The 21,330-nt window shown below is 39.1% G+C and overlaps 1 protein-coding gene and 1 long non-coding RNA gene across 2 annotated transcripts; one reads left to right on the top strand and one right to left on the bottom strand.

Annotated features, from left to right (window-relative positions):
• The first annotated feature begins 586 nt into the window (after window positions 1–586).
• On the top strand, window positions 587–19,846 carry LOC121655753. Its single transcript, XR_006013289.1, has 4 exons — window positions 587–902; window positions 4,033–4,040; window positions 10,410–10,414; window positions 19,836–19,846. It is a non-coding gene; the product is annotated as an uncharacterized LOC121655753 (long non-coding RNA).
• Window positions 17,338–20,735, bottom strand: tmem150b (transmembrane protein 150B). Its single transcript, XM_042008883.1, has 6 exons — window positions 20,674–20,735; window positions 20,491–20,550; window positions 20,245–20,312; window positions 19,907–20,034; window positions 19,576–19,753; window positions 17,338–17,603 (listed from the first exon to the last, which is right to left on the bottom strand). The coding sequence occupies exons 1-6, from the start codon at window positions 20,733–20,735 to the stop codon at window positions 17,368–17,370; spliced, it is 732 nt and encodes a 243-aa protein (XP_041864817.1). The 3' UTR covers window positions 17,338–17,367.
• Window positions 20,736–21,330: the final 595 nt, after the last annotated feature.

Below are 21,330 nucleotides of genomic sequence, written 5' to 3'. Positions count from 1 at the left end.
CTAACACTGATTAAAGGGTAAGAGGTTTGACTTCATCCATCAACGTGGAATTGTTGCAATCGTTTGTAGGACATCATGAAAGAGTTGACATGTCATTAGTTACACAGTTAGAAGCTGTTTATTTTATTAAATTTGATGTGTATTTTTTCACTCAACACATATTTTACAGCCTGTCACGAGGTCTTGTTGGCCCTGTAGTGTCCCTCTAAAGAGTAGATTCATTGCTAACCAGAGCCAGAATACCAAGGTAAACCTGCATGCACTGGCTAAAAACTAGTGATTTTGAGACAAATTGAATTTACACACATAAAAATGGAAAAATGAGAAAATTGTCCAAAATTTCAGTGTACATGTATTAGTTACTGTAGATACATTAACTGTTTCTCACCATAGGGGCCATTTGAGCTGCATTTTGACCCAACCAGGGGCATGAATTCCCCCCCGACAACATCAAGGATCACTGGCACACAAACTTCTCCACTACAATAACATGGCAGCTCAGGGAAGGGGACTGCATCATCTGCGTACCTTAAATTAATAACATTTTGACTAATATCAGGTTACTTATTCATAAAAAGTGTAAATAAGATAAGATAAGATAAGATAATCTTTATTAATCCAACATGGGGAAAGTTCCCTGTTACAGCAGCTCAAAAGGAGATAAAACAAGTTAAATAAAAATACAATTAAATGAAAGAAACATTATATATACTATACAATAAAAGTGCATAATTAGCTGTCGGTCATACCGTCATGTGAGTGTGGGTTCCAGTGATGCAGTAGAATGTAATGCAGCATTATACAGTCTGATTGCTGTGGGTATGAAGGACCTGCGGAAGCGTTCCCTTTTACACTTCGGGTGTAGGAGTCTATCACTGATGGAGCTGCTTAAGGCCCCCATAGTCTGATGCAGAGGGTGAGAGGTGTTGTCCATGATGGTGGACAGTTTTGCCAGAACTCTCCTCTCCACCACCACCTCAATGGAGTCAAAAGGGCAGCCACAGACTGAGCTAGCTCTTTTTACCAGTCTATTGAGTCTGTTCTTGTCCAGCTCAGAACACTCCCCTCCCCAACACACCAGTGGTCCTAGAATACAACCTCGAGGGTCCCCACAGAACAACCAGTCAAGGAAAGATTTGGTATTGCTAATACATGCACACTGCTTTCTATGTGTTAAATAAAAGTTATTTCATTCAAAATGTGGATTATGAGAGGAATAACAAACATAGCATGTACCTTTATCTAAGTACTTAATTATCAACTTTAAAACCAACCTCTTAGAAGCCTTGAATATAACTGGATGGATCGTGTACAAATGGCCATATTTTTTATTTTGACAGATCATAAGTTGAGGTAATTGTGGCCATCTTCCAAACGAATGCCTCTATTACCTGTTGACCTGATAACATAATCAAGTTAGTAATTGGAAAAACTAACACCTCTTCATGTAATTTAAAGAAAAAGTTTGTATCAAGGCCAGAGGCGTCTTTAGCTTTAGAGCTCAAGTTCAACCACCATCTCTTTGCTCAAAGTTGATTTGTGATTCCTCCCTGGATATCAGCCACAGTAAATTACAGTAAATTACTGTATATCTCAGTTTAGGTGTTAGTGGTTTATGTGTAGCTTTCTGAAAGTCAATCCCATTTCCTTCAGCCAGTTTCTCATAGTTCAGTCTCAAACAATGACTCCTGTTTCTGCCCATTTGCTTTTCATTTCTTTGGTTGTGCATGTTTCGGTCATAAAGGCATATTGCTTTGAGTTTTCTGACCAGACACATTGAGTTTTGTAATCCTTTAAAACTTTTTATGACAAGGAGCTCTGTTAGCTGGGCCATGTTCCTGTCAGTCAGCTACAGGTTGATGAGCTTGGTGAGCCACTCTCAACTGCTGATTTATTTTCATACTTACACTTGCAGGAATTTGTTTTAGAAATGCAAGTTACAAGTTAATCCATCTTTTTTTAATCAAAGTTAAGTAGTTTCATCAGATTTATTTTTTTCTATTTGATCTAAAACAAGCTAAAGGTTACAACCATTTTATGATTTTTTTTATAATATTTTGCAAAGCCAGCTTTTAAATAGGTTTGTTTAGTCACATCTGAGTTTTGTTTACTTCTCTTATCTGTTGTCTCTCTCTCTCCACAATCGTCAACTTTACCACTGATTCAATAGGCCACAGGCTTTACTAGGGTCAGAGGTGTGTTGGGATACTAGTTGCCCCTAGCAACATCTCCATCAGTCCACCCTTTCAGAACATCCTACACAGAAACTCTGCTCTTTTTGTCAATGTACAACACTATACCCAATTATGCAGTTTGTGTGTGTGTGCATGGGTGTGTGTGTGTGTGTTCCTGTGTATCATTGAAGATTTCTGGCTGACAACTGCATATAACTTTTGAAGCATGTGGATGTGTGTGCTGCGTGGGAGAAAGGAGGCGATGAGTCATAGCACACATACCACCAGGACACAAGAGCTCCCCCTGTTGCCAGGGTAGGGGAAGCCCCAGAGGTGTGGGTGTATTGTCTGGGAGAACAGAGCTGCCCGTGACATCATAGGCCTTCTTTCTCCTACACCAGTCCCTGGAGGAACTCAGGGAGGAAGAGGGGCAACAGGTGGAGGCAGTGGGGATTTTGCTTCTTCCAGTCTCCTATTCTTTCTCTTTTTGTATATTGTCAACCAGAAATGAGGTTTCAGGCGAAAGCAGAGCCTGTCACTCGTTCCTGAGTTGTAGCAATACTTTGCAGCTATCGTCAGCTATTAACTAGCATGAATGGACCTCACTGTTAAAAGTCGCTTTTCCTCTGTGGCATTTAGAGAGAGTATTGACTGAGATGTGATGCCACAGAAAAAAATCCCTTCTGTTCTGTAACATATGTCAGTAAAAGTGCCTAAGTGTGTGTGTTGTAGTGGCATAAATGTGAGGACATAAACCTATTTAAAAATCACACTAGAGGTGAATTTTCCATGAAAAAAAAAAGGCCAAATAACCATTTTAAGAATAGCTTCACTGTTCAGGTATCCAGTAAAGTCTAGATATGATTTAAACATTGTGTGTATTTGTAGCTCTCACTTAGCCATGAATATCCATCCATCCCTTTTCTACAACTGTTCTGTCGTGGTTTCTGGGTTTTGGTGTGTGTTTGATCAGGGTTTAGGATTTTGGTTTTTGCCATGTTTAGTTCGGTCTTGCTCTTGGTTTATAGTTCTTGGGTTTTATCATGTTCAGTTTCTGTTATGTTCATGCTTTAGGTTTTCAGTTTTGTCGTGTTTGGTTTTCCCTCTTGTGTTCCTGTGGTTCCTGTTTCTGGCTCATTAGTTCACCTGGTCTAATTACTCATTCACTTCACCTGTTCCTTGTTACTCCTCCTGTGCATATATACCCCATGGTTTTCAGTTTGCTCCTGTCAGATCCTTACATGTGGTTCATTCCCCTGTCGTGTGTGGTTCCCTGTATGTGTTTTGAGGAAATAAACCTTGTCACCAGCACAGTTCTGCCTCCTGCCTTGACTGCCTGCATTTGGGTCCTCACCTCCGCCCGCCACACGTGACATGTTTATTCCAATTTAAAGTCGTGGGTGGCTGGAGCCCATCCCAGCAACTACCAGGTGAGAGGTGAGGTACATCTTGGGCAGGTCGTGAGGCCATCGCAGGGGCCAGGCCAGGTAAATTTAGACCACTTCTGATTTAAATCTTTTAGTAATTTGATCGATATTAAAATATGAATACCTTTGATACTAGCTATTTATGTTCTAGAATCAATGTTCGCATTGAAATATTGATATTTTAGTCATTTTGGGTAAATCTTTAGTTTTTTGATTAAAGAAACATCAACACAAAACTTGCATTATTAAAACTAAAGAATCCTTTCTTGTTCAGATCTCGAGTGATAAATATGACAGTTTTTTTGCACATTGAAATATGTAAAAAGAGAAATCTGAGAAATGGGTTTACATGCACAAAGACATCAGAGTATTGGGTGTTCATCCAGTTTCTCATAATCAGATAACTTCCATTATATGATAAAGGATTTTAGATTATGCTGTCCAGCACTGGTTAGCTACTGAGTATTGGTTCTTTATGAAAATGCATTTTTACAGATTGTGCTTTAAATAAAATATTGTAAGTCTGCAACTATGCAGGCTGTATGCAGCTAGCAAGGTGCCTCTGGGACATCTTAAAGGGAACACTAGAATATGTAAGTGTAAGTATGATTTAGAAATTACAGTTTCGAGAACTTCGCAGACAGAAAGTTCTCCATAATCAGAAGAATTATAGTGCCTGTGTCTATCTTGTGTGGTGTTGTGGCTCAGTAGGATGTGTAAAGCAATAACAAGGTGAAAGTCTTGAGTTTAAATCCTTTGAAGGAAATTGTTGTTTATATTTGTCCATCCAAGAGAAATCTGGGCTATATGCAAACGCTGAATCAACGACTTCTAAGCTCAGACGTCTACTAAATATTGAACCAAAGTTATTATAGTTTTAGCACAGATGTCTGTTTATGTCTTTTATAGATCTTTGAAAATGTGCTCAGTAGTTAATGTGCATTGATTTCACTGTACAAATATGCTAAAATAATCTAGAAAATACCTGTCATTCATGGATAAAACATCTCATCTGTGACTTTTGAACATTTCATGTATTTATTGCATGGTGTCATGTTGTGTGTCCTTATCCTGGAAAAAGATTGTATCATAAAACTCCAAAAAACTGTCAACAGGTCTCAGCTACAGTGGTGTCGGAAAAGCACAACTTACTCTTTTAACTGGAATGTTCTGGTATCAGGGCAAAATGGAAAAAAAGATTTCTGATTGTTACGATCTCTTAAAATTAATTAATTTCAAGCTCAATAATAGTTTTTTGTATGACATCATTGGTCTTTCTCACATTGTTGCATAGAAATCCACTGTACTTTACAACATTGCTTCAGGTAATTGGGGATTGCAGACATTTGTTATTGCAGAGTTTTACAAGACTCTTACCACAGCATTTCATTTCATTTGGATTTGCACTTTGATTAATTTCTTTTTCAGTCATTCTTTTTTAGATTTTAGTTCGATTGTCCTGTTTGACAGGGGGTTGCATGGGATTGGGAAAATGTAGCAGACAAACTAATGTTTTGTCAACTTGGGTTCTTGGAAACATTCTGGTCCACACTCCAGACCACTTGGTGGCAGTAATGCACCAATTCATTTTTTGCCAACCACCAAAAAATGCGAAGAAGAAGAAGAAGAAGAAGAAGAAGAAGAAGAAGAAGAAGAAGAAGAAGAAGAAGAAGAAGAAGAAGAAGAAGAAGAAGAAGAAGAAGAAGAAGAAGAAGAAGAAGAAGAAGAAGAAGAAGAAGAAGAAGAAGAAGAAGAAGAAGAAGAAGAAGAAGAAGAAGAAGAAGAAGAAGAAGAAGAAGAAGAAGAAGAAGAAGAAGAAGAAGAAGAAGAAGAAGAAGAAGAAGAAGAAGAAGAAGAAGAAGAAGAAGAAGAAGAAGAAGAAGAAGAAGAAGAAGAAGAAGAAGAAGAAGAAGAAGAAGAAGAAGAAGAAGAAGAAGAAGAAGAAGAAGAAGAAGAAGAAGAAGAAGAAGAAGAAGAAGAAGAAGAAGAAGAAGAAGAAGAAGAAGAAGAAGAAGAAGAAGAAGAAAGCTCAGGGTTTACTGCATGTATCGAAGAGAGAAAAGGCAGAGAGAGATATGAAGAAACAGGTAACTAGGAAGAAAGAGGGCAGATTTCTTGCTTTTGGTTTAACAGTAAATGTGTTTCTAATTACATCTCCCTCACGTCTGTGATGTTATGAGTATAGCAAGTTACATAGGTATAAGTTATATAGTTATAGTCCCCTATATATCCCTTCGCTCTGTGTATATAAGGGTGGAGGCGGTGCCTGGGAATACCTATTCCTCCAAAGGGGGGGCACGGTAGAAAAAGTTTGAGAACCACTGACCTAATTGAAGAGGGTATCTTAAAGTAGAATCTTAAATTTAACTAAGTTATAATAACGATTTAGGTTTACTCATGTCTTGAGCCGAACAAAGCTGAGACAATTTATGAGTTGCCTCAACTTAATTGCAAGAGTAAATCTGAATAGTAGCCTCAGGTTTGTCCAACTTAATATTTATATGTTAAATGACAGTCTTAAGGCCCATTTATGCTCGACGCAGAAGACAGATATACAGACGGACGGACCAGCAAAAGAAACGAACCAGAGAAGAAGAAGAGGAACTGGAAGAATAAAGAAAAAACAGAAAAAGAATAAAGACAAGGACAGCTACTGTATAAATTGCTCAAGCTTATGAAGAACAGCTATGCGAGTGTTTAGGGTGTGTTAGGTGGCTGGAAACTTTATATTGGTGCATTACCGCTGCCAACCAGTGTCTGCAACTGACACTGGATAGTGGGAGTGAACTCTGAACTCAGCACTGCCCACTAGTGGAGGAATTGACTAAACAACCATGGCAACGTAAAAGATGCTTGGAAGTATGAGGACGCCGACATATGTCAATGTATTAAATGGACGTCTCCTAATTTATTTACATAAGGTTAAAACCCTCTTAATTTAGCTTCACACAGCACCAGAACTCAGTTGAGTTCATTGAAGTTAAGGTTACTCAACTTTTTTAACAATTATGTTACAGTGCAGAGAAGATCATCACCTTGATTCAATGATTTTGGGGCGTCCAGGTCCTGTGGCTGCGTAACAAGCCCAAATCATCAACCCTCCACCTCCGTGCTTGACAGTTGGTATGTTTGAGAATTGTTTGTGCTGATATTCTTTCTGGTCCTCTTTAAAGATGGTGCTGTGCATTATGACTATCTCCACTTTAATCTCCCCAAGTCAAATTATTCAAGAACTCGCGCGGTTTGTTCAGGTGCTACATTGCAAGCCTAAATGCACCTGAATGCTCTGTAAAAACAAGCAGCCAAATTTGCTTTGATGGACGTGGTGTGTGATGATGATTAGTCAATCAAGTGCATTTGATTAGCAGCACATAACCTACACTCTTAATTCCTGTTAAGGTAGTAATGGTGAACTATGTTTTTACGCACTGATTCTGCATTTTGACACTGTGAAATATACAATTTTTAATGAGTTATTTCATTTTAAAGCTGGGTAAGACTGAGATGATTGTCCAGATGAAAACTTTTGAAAAGAGGGTCTACTACTTTTTCATATGACTGTAAAAGTGTGAAATCTACAAGTTTTACAACATTTGTGCTAGTGTGCGTCCAGTGAGTGTGAAACTGGACACATCACTTCAAGCCTTTTTGTCTTTGTAGTATGTTGGCTGAGGTCACTAAAAACAGACACACATACAGTATACATATACACAGGACGGGACGCGCGCACCAACAACAGCTCGCATACTCGCTCTCACACATGCACATGTGCACACACGCAGCAGGGAGAGGAAACTGTAACACAATGATAAGGTCTGGGAACACAATGGGCTCAGCAGTGCACAGACAGAAGCCAGGACCAGTTTAGCTCTGAAAGGTCAACAAGCCTCTCCAGGCTTTCATTCAGTTCCTCCAGTTATTATTGTTCAGCATTATAATAATTACTCTGATGGCCTTTATTTTGCAAATGTGGGAGCCATCCGGAAATACCAGTGAAATATGAAAATGCAGAGCAGAGCAGAGAGAAGGGAAAAAGGTTACTTATAATGAAAGGTGAGCTTCTTTGACGTCAAATTTCCCATGGAATGGGCTGGTTGTGGACTGGACTGGAGGCTCATCAGTGATCTCTGGTGCAGTGGCAAGTTATCAGACATGTGGTTGCATCTACATTACAAGCAAAGCAAATCCTGTCATGACAGATGTGCAAAAACGCTAAATATCTCGAGTTTGCACATTTAATTTAAAACAGTACAATGGTCTGACTTACAAAATCTATCCCAAATTATGTTTTTTTTTTTCCTTGCAAAAACTGAGCAAATTGTTCTGCAACCTAACACTCAGTTTTACCATTTACAATCTGTTATTATTATTATTAAGTGTGGGTTCCCTTCATTAGAATATTCATCCCTGTCAATAGCTGAATGAGTAAAACCTAGCCTGATTTAAAAACACAAATAACATAAATATAACTTTGGAGATCTCATAGAAAACTGCGCTTTCATTTCCATGTTTTATTGCTTACCAAAAGGTAAAGGATTCAAAGCCCCCATCAGCTATTTACACCCCATCTGTAAAGTATCAGCTCAACCATTTTTGCAGTCAAACTCTATTGTATCTCTCAGGTGTTAAAGCAGCACTAATTCTAAAAGTTGGTAGAACTGTCACCACATGTTGAAGTGTCCTTGAATACAAAAGACACAGACCAAGCAGCTCCTGATAGTACTCAATCACATTAGTTAAAAGGTGCAATATGAGTGGAGACCAATTACCCTTTTCTTAATAAAGTATCCACTTCTGTTGTTGTCGTATATTTGAAGTTCCTTTGAGGTCCATCCACAGATATTTGATAATTTGTCAATTGGTGGTCAGAAATATACAGCAAAACCTTCAGCATGCACCTCTTTATAAAGTCTGTTGTGGAATTTTAAAGTGCAGCGTGTAGCAAAATACCTTTCCATTCAAGTGTTTGAATTTTTGCTGCATTTATTTTTCAGTTAAAAATGGAAAAAAAAAAAGTTTTTTTAAAAATCAAAGGTCAATGACAGAAAAATTCAATATATCATTGAAACTGTGTTTCTAATTGTATAAAATCACTTTATTGAAATAACTTTTAGCTTTTTATTCTCTTGAAATGAGTCATTTCTATCTTCTAGCCCTGGGTTCACATACGTGGCAGTGACTATATTTTTACTATGGTGTCTCTGAATGGACAAACAACTCTGGGTGACAGAGCGGCATTTGGGATAAGAGCACCTTAGAAGGCACATAGAAGAGGACAGTACACATGCACACACTTTTGGTTTTCTGTAGTGTAGTTATCACTGGACCTCAGGCCACAACATGATTATGCCAGGAAGAATTTTGGCCACTGATGGCCACCATCCATTTACAGCTGTGCTTGGCATTTGAAATCATTTCTATGCCCAACTTTGCAATTAGATGTCAGTAATCTTACACATTGTAAGGTATGTTAGGGTCATAAATCCTGCCTATTTATGTTTGACACAGAAGACGGATCCGTAGACAGACGGACAGTTTTGTGTGTCTCCCGCATTGGTTGAGCACGGAAATTTGTCCGTCTTCAGGGACCTTAGCTATCCATCGCTTGATGCAGAAGACAGAGCAATGTCACCGGAAATTGCAGGGGTAGTGCTGAGCAGAATAGCTGACATGCTGCCAGCAAAAGAAACAAACTAGAGAAGAAGAACCGGATCGGGAAGGGACAAAAAGAGCTGAAGAAGAATAAAGACGAGCACAACAACTGTAGAAATTACACAAGCTTTTGAAGAAAGGATATGCAAGCATTTAGGGCATGTTGGGCATGTTGGGCATGTTGGGCGGTTGGAAAAACTTGCCAAATGGTGTCTGAAACTGATGTCGGCTCATGGGACTAAACTCCAAACTTAGTGCTACCAACTAGTGGATAAACTGACTTAACAACCATGGCAACGCAAAAGATGGAAGTATGAAGACAACGACGTATGACAAATTTGAAACAGACGTCCCTATTTACGTACATATCAGAGCATAAATGGACCTTAAGACATTGTCCTTTAATCTTATTCCTTCTTATTTTAATTAATTATTTTGATCATTTCATCTTGGTAGAGGGTCTTCCCTCTAACAGCCAAATGTTCTCCATCCCACCTGATTCACACAGAAGCATAATTTATCCACTGCTGTGCTTTAGCAGCTGATCCTTTCCTAAATTCTTTAATCTTTTTTCTACAAATGCACCTTTCCTTACTGTTGCATTGCCAGTAACACAGTTTTTTTTCCAAGTGCATCACACCTTTCTTTAGAAACTGCTTCTGTAGATAGAATTTTGGTTGTCCAGCATACCTGAAGCAACACGTGTATCTTGTATTTTTTGTAAATTACATCCATTACTATTGTCAGACTTCATCTATATCTTTTTTCAGCTGTTTGAAAAAGAACTGGTAAACAACTGTCGCAATTAAATCCATCTTTGTCTAACAGAAAAACACAAAACACAAAATTTTACAGAATTTCTAACAGTTGGAAGTTGTCTTTGCTGTCTGCTATTTCATTTGTTCACGTGCTAGCAACATAAGGAGACCCAACAAGGGGTCCATGGTCATTCAAGTCAGTTTGGTAAAAAGAAGCCCTCAAACCCAAGCAAGTAGATGGCTGCGAAGATGGCTGTGAGGTCAAACAGCACATGAAGAGAAACAAAACGATTCTTCAGGAGGTGGGGAATTCTGGCTATTATGGATGAATAATAAAAAGATCCCATTTGGTATTTATCAGCATTAATAATGACCATCATTGTGGTTTTACATCGCAGACAATGTGCCCACGATGAGCCTTCAGTCTGATGCTGCGTTAACACATCAGTTCAGCCCACAAGTGACGCCAACCACTGAAGCCTCAGTGAATGTCTGACTGATCCATAAAGTAGGAAAGGATCAAAGCTGATCTCAGCCTACCACTAAATGTCAGGGTCCTTATATAGTTCCTGCATGTATTTTCTATCATAAAACACCATCTTTACCCTCTCCCCACTCTGAGGTCTTCCAACAAGACAAAAAGGTCAAGACATTAGAGAGCAGAGAATGCTGCTGGAGAGATCGCCCAGCATAATGCTAAAGGTTAGCATGGAAAGTGGACATTTGGACAGTGTGACAATGAGCTTCCATACTCCCCCTTTGCTTTTGACGCTGATTCATTGATTATGTCAGATGTTGCAAGTGACCTATGATATGTGAGACAGGCTTTGTTAAACTGCTTGGATGGTGAGTGGGGAACTGGCTCAGCCTACTGACATGAAGAAACTCATTTGATAATGTAATTATTTTACGTATAATGATTCCTCTTTACTTAATACAGTTACTTAACATAGTTTCCCATGTAAAAACATTTCTGAGTCATTTTCAACTTCTGCTCCATGCCAATAAAGCTAACCTCTGCCCAGTCCCTGTTTTTTTCTTTTGGAAAATGTTCAGCAAAGCTCCAAAGCAATGCAAACCTCAAGGGAAAAAGAAAGCTTGAGATATAGTTGCATCTAAAAACAGCATCATTAAACAAAAAAGAGAGAGAGAGAGAGAGAGCCTTGATAATGGAAGCCATTGCCACTGTTTTTGGTTTTTCACCACCTGAAATATAGCTGTGCATCAGAGGGTTGCAGGTGCATGTTGTCTGCAATCTGGACGAGAGGCTGTAATTGAAAAAAGTTGGTTTTGTCATTACAAAGGTGATATTTTCTACCAACTGTTCTAAAGCAGTAATCTCACCGAAGAGACAGACAGTTGAAGCCTTGTAAGTGCTAATGACTGTTTGCTGATGTTTTCTAAAAACGATCATCTGTATTTAGATCAGACAAGCAGTTCCTTCATCTTCTTTTTTACATCAGAATATATGTTTACCCTTCAGGTTCAGGTACTGAAATACTGAACTAAACAAAGAGTTTGTTTGCTTACCAGCTTTTGCGTATTGAATTACCCTTCAATGTCCCATTATTTTTTTCCCCCCATTTATTAATCTCAATATATGTTTTTAAAAAAATGGACAGAAAAACATTATTGAGATGTAAATATACATTTCCTGTCATAAAAGCTGTTGTTAATCTTCAATAACTGCCTCTAAATAAAAATAAGCTGAAAATAGGGATTTAAAGCTCCTACACACTAAATACTCAAATTGTTTCCATTAACAAGCGTCATCACTGTTTTGAGCCAAGGCAATGAAAGAAAATCACCGTTATTTATGACACAATGTTTACTGCTACTAAAAATTAGAGTTTATTATAATGCAGGTACAGTAAAGTCACATGATGGCTATTAGAAATGATGACCTCTGTGATCCTGGCTGTGAGGGTCACATATTATGTTAAAAGAGCTCAGACTATTTGAGGGGTGACCTAAGTGAACACTCCTAATAGCCATCAGAATGTGTGACTTTACTGTACCGGCATTATAATGAACTCAGACTTAAATACAAGTGTTTTCAAGTCTTCTAAAACATGTACAGTTGCCCTCCTGTGGACACAGATTCTAATGGTTCACAGATTTTGGTGTAACACTGGAAATGACAAAGAGATCTCGTTTTTCCGAGCTTTGAACTCATAAGTTTGAGAGGATGCTGAGATAACAGATTTAAAGATGGCTACGCCTAGTACCACTTGTACTCCATTGTTGTCTTTCTTAAAATTCTTTTTAAATATATAAAGAATACATAAACTAAAAGCTCAACAAAAGTAAAACGAAACTCAACTGAAAGTGTCCTGTTTCTAGAGTAAACAGCAGCGAGTTGTTGTTATTGATAATTACGTAGTTACAGCTGGTTTGTAACTGAATATGTGGGGTTTATCGATCAATATCACCAAAATTGGCTGGTGTTCTCATGGTGTACTTTTTACAATGGTTTTGTCATTTTCCTAGTTTTACAGGGCTTTGTAGATGCTCACAGGTTGGATGTTTTGGAGATGTTCATTTTTTCCTAGGTGGTGCAGCTGGAACGCCAACTACCTGGTAGTGATGTCACATATTCTCGGCTGCTCGGAGACAACTGGAACGCACCATTAGCCAAGCTAATCAATGCTGATTATGGTCCCATCAATGCTTAGTCACAGCCAATACCAGTCATATAATGGGTGACTGACTGAAGGCTGATTAAGAACTTTTATATTTCACTTAATATCTAGAAGTTAGCATGCATTGGTGGGTATTTCATCCAGTGTATGGCTAACTACCTTCAAGTTTGTTATCATACTGTTACTTCTGTAAACAAACAAACTGTTCACATATTTAAGGTTTTATGAGTACTATGAACCTTCAATGGCATAGATGCCTGTTGTTTGAGCGTCTGGTGCCCCTCGTTGAGATCACCTGGAAGAGCTGAAGGAAGGAGAAGGAAAAGGTGTGTGTGTTTCTGTGTCTGAGTGGATAAATGACCAGTATGGTGGCTTTGCAAGACACACATGCATGTGAACAGGGGGCACGCTTCATTGTCCGTGTGTTTTTTGCTCACTCATTAAAAGCTTATTTCTCTTCCCACCATCTCCAGTCCACCACCACCCCTCCTCCCTCCCCTGCCTCTCTGTCTTGTTCGAGCAACAATAGTCTATTCTGTGCTGTCCCGTGCGACTGGAGACACACCCAAAGCCAAGGCCACGGTACGAGGGGAGCTTGTTGGCCAGAGTCCAGCTGAGAGAGACACTGGCTCAGTTCTCGTCTGGAAGAGTGGATTCTACTTAGAGAGGAGGGCAGCCGTGGTCATATCTTTTTAGCTGGAAATTGTAGTTGTCATTCAGTGCAAAGATTACACGGCAGGGCAGCTCATGACCAAAACGACTTCCTCTGCATTCTCAGAGTAATTTCAAACAAGAGATTATTCCCTACAAAGCATATCTATTGAGTTTGCTGTAAAACCTTAACACTATACATTGAGAATGATTCAAACTAATAGCTGGTTGGCGCAGCCCCTAAAAGTCCCCACCTTCTCACATAACAGAGAATACAGCACACACACACACACACACAGCAAGCCACAAAACATGCCCTGATCTCTGCCACACCACAGGCTGAATGTCATTCTATCAACCCGTTATTCTCTATCATGACAATCTTTCCCTAAGTGCCACAGCTGGAGTCCGCCCCCACCTACTCCACACACACATTCTCCTACCTCCTCTGATAAGACCAAACTCTCTTTATTGTCTGATAACATAAATATGACACACCAACACACAGTCTGTGGGTCCCTGTCTGCACCGGCCAGCCTAATTATATAATTATCCCTTGTCTGATTGTGCCTGTGCAGCTGAGTCGAGGGAGGGCTTTTGTGTGGCCGGTGGAATGTGGTGCACTTGGCATTTTTCAGCAAAAGGGCAGTTTTCTGGAAGGCTGTGCTAAAGAGAGGAGCGGAGGGTGAGATCACGGCTGCTGGTGCCCACTCTTCTTTTCTTTCTCTCTGGGACTTTCTTGCCTGTCTGTAGGTCTCTCTATCTTTCTCTGGATCTAGCCCTCTGACATCTGGACAATCCCATCTCTCTTCTGTGTCTGTCATTCTTGCCAAACATTCTCCCCAACACTTAACTCCCCGTGCTCTGTGAGCCCTCAGCTTTGGCAGATAGAGTGGCCTTTCGAAGTGGAATGCACAGGATTTGGGCCTCGGATGATAAGAGCTGACAGGTCATACTGTAACATAGGAGCCGAGCCACGGAGGGCTGCTGCTCTAATATCTGATAGTGCGCCCGCAGGCGAACGCTCCACTGCACGATAGGAAGGCATTGCTTTTGTTTCTATCAAAAAGCTGTTGCATGGATTAAAAAAAGACTACAACACAACCAGGTGTTAGGACAGATTACAGAACAGGCCTAGAAAGCGTGTTGGCTGATACCTCCTTCTTGAATCAAAGTCAAAAGCAACAAGTTGGGAGTCACATAAACCATGCTCTTCCACACCTCAGTGGAGGATCCAGACTTTTACACCAAGGGCCTCCAAAGTCTTTGCACATCGCTACTGGTGATTTTATGAGTTTTCGTACTTTGTTAGAGGCCTTTTATTCTCACTAATGAAAACAGCAGGAATAATGGTATTTTGGCGCCAAAGCTCTCCTTTCTAAATTCCTCTGTATAAGCTGCTGCATATAATTCAAGCGCATGTTTTAATGACAGCATTTCTTCAAAAGGACAAAAAATGAATGCAATCAAGTATATTTCTAACATCTAAGGTGAAGTTCTAGGTCAGATCTTTCAGCAGGTTTTGTTGAAGGGTGATGTAAAGTGATGAAGTCCATGTTCATTATCAACTACAGCAAATGGGTCCATCAGGGACCTGCTGATGACATTGTAAAGCAACAAGGGGGAAAAGAAAATGCTGACTGCAGCAGAAAATGGGCAACGGAGAGCACTCGAGAAATTCCCATAGAATTCCAAGCTGTCCGTCTGGTCCATGTGCCCTTGCATCAAAGCCCCCCTCTGGTTATCGCACAGCATGGAGCATGTGAAAGAATGCTGCCAGGACACTGGGGGCCCAGCCTTCCCATCTGAAGCATGCCCCTGGTAATTTTTGATGACATAAATAAAGTATCAAAAATCAAACTAAAAAGCTGATTATTATGCACAGTGTATGTTTTACTAGATTTCTTGGATGAGAGAAAGAGTTTGTATGTCGCTGCCAAGAGTGGGACCTCTCCCACTGTCAGAGTGACTGTGAGAGCTCCATTGTTTTGCTCATCTTAAATAGCCCTGACAAATTGTGCTGAATGTAGAACTTCTGTCTAAACTAGAGGCGTCTTCCAAAAACATGCTGGCACTAAACCAGAGATGCATTTTCCCATCATCAGCCATTGTTGCTCTACAGCACATCTGATGGCCTGCACTGTTACTGCAGATATGTATAAGGGACTATTTTTCAACCCAAAAAAGTTGAAATGTAAATAATAAAGAATTCAGTCATTTGCAAATCCCAATAGATCACAAACAATATATCAGATTTGACCTTTTCTTGGAAAATATTACCTTAATTTTGAATTTGATGACAACAGATTTAAAAAAAATATATAAATATAAAAAAATAAACATGAGCATGAGCAAAAAAAAAAAATTGAACGTGAACATGAGCAAAAAAAAAAAAAAAAAAAAAAAAGGCTTGAAAAGTAATTGGCACAAATCAAAAACAACTAGAGGAGCATTTGACAACCAATCAGACTGACTGGCAAATGGTCAGTAACATGACTGGTTATAAAAGGAGCATGTCAGAGAAGCAGAGCCTCTCAGATATTAAGATAGGCAGAAGTTCATTAATCTGTGGCAAACTGCATCTAAAGATTGTAAAGTTTCAGAAAAATACTCTTTATGTAAAACTGTAAAGACCTTGAAGATCCCACCATCTACAGTGTGTAATATCATCTAATGATTAAAAAAAAGGAGGAGGAATCTCTGTACGCACAAGACAAAGCAAATGTCAAGCATGCTCATGGATTAAATTTATATTGTGCATCTCTCAAACGATCAAGAGGAATCTCTGTGTGAAGGGGAAGGTCAAAACTGGATATATATATATATATATATATGCCCACATGCATCCAGTTTTGACTTTTTTTTTTTTTTTAATGCATGCGTCTCTCCCCAAAATCACTGCATGGATTCAGGAACACTTTCTGAACACATTTTGTTTCCACATTTTTTTTAACACATTACACCATGCAATCCTCAAATGCTGCTTAAAACTCTATTAGCAGAACAAAGACGAAGCCATATCCAGAAATGCTGTTGTTCTCTTTGGCCAAAGCTCGTTTACAATGGTCTGAGGCAAATTGGAAATCTGTTTTATGTTCAGATTAATCAACATATATAGAGGATTTAGTGCAACATGTGCTCCCATCCAGACAACATTTCTTTCAGGGAAGGCCTTAGCAAAACCAAACACTGCATCCATCACATCAACACAACAGCAACTGGTTTCAATTGCAGACAGTTGCTAAAAGATGAGGGGATGCTACTTAATGGTGAAACTTTTCCAACTTTTTAGAGATGTGTTGCTATCCTACTTAAAGTGAGCTAATATTTTCTCTGATGTGTTGTTTATTTTCTATTGGGAATGAAATGTGAGTTTATGAGATGTGCAAACATTTGCACCCTGTGTAATTTACATTTTGAACAGCATCCTGACTGCTCTGGAACTGGGGTGTAATGACCTAACAGTCTTGTTTATGTATTATGTCATCAGAAAACATGTTTCCTTGTGCTGCATTTCCCTCCATCCTCCTTACAGGTGACAGGTGGAGATTGAGGCTAGAGAAACTCAGACTTTACCTGGTAATCACATTTTGCCATAATCGTAAGGTAATACTTTCATTACAGAGATAAAACACTTTAAGTTTTCATTTCCATGTTAGTGGGAAATATAATGAGATTTTTAAGTAGAAGTAAGATTTGTACAGAATTAAACAACACCACACATGGACTGATGAATGGCACCACCCTGTGTTAGGATGCACTTACTGTTATTTTTTAACAGGGATTTTCTCTCAGATTTCAAAGAAATAAGAAGACTTCTTATAATTAAGTAAGTGTATTTACATGATGATTGAAATAAATACTACAATAACATAAAATATATCAGTATCAAAACTGTTTAAATACAGCTTGGGTTGGAAAAAAAACCCTTAATATATATTTTGTGAAACAAAATTTTGACTGAATCTTTACACTAAAAAAATATACAAATGTCAAAAACTTAATAACATTTTACTCAAAGACATAGATAACATAGAGCAATACTTTATAAATCCACTGAGTACTAAGCATCCAGTGCATAGACATCAAGTTTAAAAGCCTTCTCTTGCTTCTGGAGTGAATGTTGGGGGAGAGGACTGCTGACTTTCTTCAAAGCTTGTTTCTGTACGGTGAAACGATAGCAGTCGATATGTCTGAACTCTGCTGCAAAAAGGCCAAACAGCACGAAGAACAACATGGTCAAGGCCCATTCGCACACAGCAGCTTCATAATGGTAGGTTATAAAGACAAAAATGGACACTGTGGAAGAAGAGAGGAGTTAAGGAAAATAAGGTGAACACTGTGGTTTGTATCTTCACTGATAATTTGTCTGGTGTTATGTTTTCTGGTTGCATCGTAGCAAAAACAAACAAAAAAAAAGAAGAGAACATATTAGGAGTGTAACAATCCTTCCATCTACATATATCTACAGTCCCTGACAAAAGTCTTGTCGCTTATCCATTTTGTAGAAACAAAAGCTTATAACCTGACTTTAAATTCATCGATTGGTTTTAGAAATGTCTCATATGAAAGCTAAAACCCTCCCAAATTATGCTCAATATACTAAAATAAATTTGCTTCACTGAAGAAAGATTGATCATTTAATGAACACAGAAAGGTCAGATTTTGGCAAGACAAAAGTCTTGTCGCCTTGTCATATGATGCACCCAATCCTAGATTACAGCCTCACCTGTGATCAGTTACTGATCAATCACTTAGTGGGTGTGTATAAAAAGAACCCCAGCACACCAGACCTTCACATCAACTGCAACTTGACCTCTGACAACATGCCTAAGATCCACCCTGAGACCAAAGCGTTAATTATCAAGAGGCTGAAGACCAGATCCACTGCTGAGGTGGCTGACACCTTCAATGTGTCTCAGCGTCAAGTACAAAGAATAAGAAAAAGATATGAAAAGACTGGAGATGTTTTTGACAAGCCCAGGTCCGGCAGACCCCGCAAGACAACTGCTCGGGAGGACCGTTTGTTGCTTCGAAAATCCAAGGCCAGCCCCTTTTCCACTGCAGCAGAGCTCCACCAGGCCTGGTCACCTCAAGTTCCTGTGTCAACCAGAACAGTTTGTAGAATCCTGTCTCGAAATGGCCTCCATGGTCGAATCAGTGCACAGAAACCAGCTCTAAACAAAAGGCAATTAAAAAACCGTGTGGCATTTGCCAAGGCCCACAGCCTGCTAAAAGGATGGACACTGGAAAAGTGGCAGAAGGTGGATTTCTCAGATGAATCCTCGGTTGAATTACATCACAGCTGCCGCAAATATTGCAGGAGACCTACTGGAGCCCGCATGGATCCAAGATTCACCCAGAAAACAGTTAAGTTTGGTGGCGGAAAAATCATGGTCTGGGGTTACATCCAGTATGGGGGTGTGCGAGACATTTGCAGGGTGGAAGGCAATATCAATAGCCTAAAATATCAAGAAGTATTAGCTACCTCTTACATTCCCAACCATAAACGGGGTCAAATTTTGCAGCAGGATGGTGCTCCATCACATACTTCTATCTCTACATCAAAGTTCCTCAAGGCGAAGAAGATCAAGGTGCTCCAGGACTGGCCAGCCCAGTCACCAGACATGAACATCATTGAGCATGTCTGGGGTAGAATGAAAGAGGAAGCATGGAAGGCAAAACCAAAGAATCTTGATGAACTCTGGGAGGCATGTAAGACTGCTTTTTTTGCTATTCCTGATGACTTCATCAACAAATTGTATGAATCTTTGTCGAACCGCATGGATGCAGTCCTTCAAGCTCATGGAAGTCATACAAGATACTGAATATGGATCTCACAGCACTACTACTTAATTCACTGATGTTATGCAACATATTTTTGTATTTGAAGTAAATTATTTGTTCAATTTTCTGTAGGCGACAAGACTTTTGTCTTGCCAAAATCTGACCTTTCTGTGTTCATTAAATGATCAATCTTTCTTCAGTGAAGCAAATTTATTTTAGTATATTGAGCATAATTTGGGAGGGTTTTAGCTTTCATATGAGACATTTCTAAAACCAATCGATGAATTTAAAGTCAGGTTATAAGCTTTTGTTTCTACAAAATGGATAAGCGACAAGACTTTTGTCAGGGACTGTACATGGAGGGACTAATAAAGGTTTTCTTATTATTATTTGTGATATTTACCCCCCTAGTGCATACCTCAAAATAATACAGTCACATTTGCACAAAGACACCAACTTGTGAAATATAAGCTGAAAAGGATACTGGCAATGAAGAAGAGGGTGCTGAGGGTGCAGCAGATTCCCCTCACAGGTCCCACCCAGTATCGGTCTTGAGACGGCTGTGCCCGATAGGTCAGATATAGCTGTATCCAAAAGTAGATCAGGCCGAAGAAGAAAGCAGAGCACGCTCCCAGGAAGTGAAGTTTCTGAAAGTGTACACTCTAAACAGGGAAGGAAAAGAGAGATGATTAAGAAAAACTTTGCCTTCTTGCTCAGATCTAAAATAAGTAAAGGAAGATTCAGTAAATGAGTTAGAAGAAACAATATATAGAAATATATAGAAACAATGAGATGAACATGGTGGGAGGTGTTGCCTGGAAGTTGCCAGTCACAGAGATTCCTAAGGCGGACATGACTCCACAAACAACAGAGGCAGTGTTCTCCTTTCCATGGTCACCGTAGTCTATAATTTGCTGGAATCGGATCAACATAATCCACAGACCTGAAGGACAGGGAGAAAAAAAGCTCCGTTAGAGCTTCTTGGACATCTCTAATCTAACCATTGAATGAAACAGAAGCAGAATCACTAACAATGACATCTCTGGATTAACATCTTTTAATTAAACATTCATGCATGATTCCTTCTTTAGACGCAAAGTGGATTTTAATTATTTATTTACTGTGTTTGTTTATTTTGATTCTTTTTTTTTACCTAAACCGGAGCAGATGTTACAGATCTGAGCGAAAAGACAGCTCTGAGGGTTGAAATTGGCACAAAGACTAAAAGTAGAATGAGAAAGTGGAGTCATCAGTCAGCAATCATTTGTTACCAAGCTGTTTTGGTGTTTTTCCATAATCTATTAAAGAAAATCAACAAGATCCAAGTTTCTTTGAGGTTGCGGCCTTCTTCACAGCCATTCTCCATCATCTTTAATAACAGAAAGAACTTTATTCCAACCTGATCATCGGGAATGATTTTGTAAGGTTTGCTGATCCATTTGTCACTGACATCCCAAACCTGATGGGTGAGAAAACAAAGCTTTTAAGACTGAATGGTGGAATTATCTTTAATTCCATTTGCAGTGGCACTTTACGATAAACATGGCAAACAAAAATACAGAATTCTTAATCAAGTACTCACACAGTCCAAAAGCCGCTAGCTCCAATGACAGCCATGCAGACGGGGAGCGCCCACAGCCACATACTGCTGCACAGCTGCTGCCTGGTTCATGCAGAGGGGAACTCGGAGGGGAAGGCCTCTCCTTACTAAACAAACTGCATTTTCAGTAACAGGAAAGTATTTATGCTGTGGAGTTACAGACTGAAAAGCTGCTTTCTGTTAACACGTCACAGTAACACATTCTATCAGTACCGCCTTCCAGTATTATAACAACACAAGTACATGATATGCTCGATAGTACTGTACTTGCAAACTGATGATGCTACAGAGCTGCAGCAGTGACTCAACCCTATGACAGATATCAGTGGTTACGCTAAAGTCATTTGATTACATAAAGTGGGAAATAATTGATTCTATTAAAGGGTTAATGGTTATTTATGGCTGTACAAATTCCTCCTCTACTGTAAGCAAACCCTGAAAACTGTCCAAACATCCTTCTTCTGCTCTCGTTAACTAATAACTAAAGATTATTTTATCATAAATAAATTTATAAATTATAAAGCCTTAACTTTAACTACTAAATTTCATTCATTTTTTACTTTTACATTTCCCTATATCTTAATAATCCCCATTTTCAACCCAGAGGCTCAGATTGAAAAGGTAGTCACAGGTATCACC

Source organism: Melanotaenia boesemani, chromosome 2, assembly GCF_017639745.1.
Source record: "Melanotaenia boesemani isolate fMelBoe1 chromosome 2, fMelBoe1.pri, whole genome shotgun sequence".
Classification (NCBI taxonomy): Eukaryota; Metazoa; Chordata; class Actinopteri; order Atheriniformes; family Melanotaeniidae; genus Melanotaenia; species Melanotaenia boesemani.
The sequence above is the reverse complement of the archived record's forward strand: the minus strand, read 5'-3'. Positions and strand labels throughout refer to the sequence as shown.

Bases quoted from the DNA above. Each gene is read 5' to 3' on its own strand.
- tmem150b (XM_042008883.1), bottom strand. From the start codon at position 20,735: ATGTGGCTGTGGGCGCTCCCCGTCTGCATGGCTGTCATTGGAGCTAGC. The intron at 20,551-20,673 runs GTGAGTACTTGA...CTCACCCATCAG, and splicing joins GCTAGCGGCTTTTGGACTGT to GTTTGGGATGTCAGTGACAA. The intron at 20,035-20,244 runs GTAAAAAAAAAG...CCTGTCCTTCAG, and splicing joins TAACATCTGCTCCGGTTTAG to GTCTGTGGATTATGTTGATC.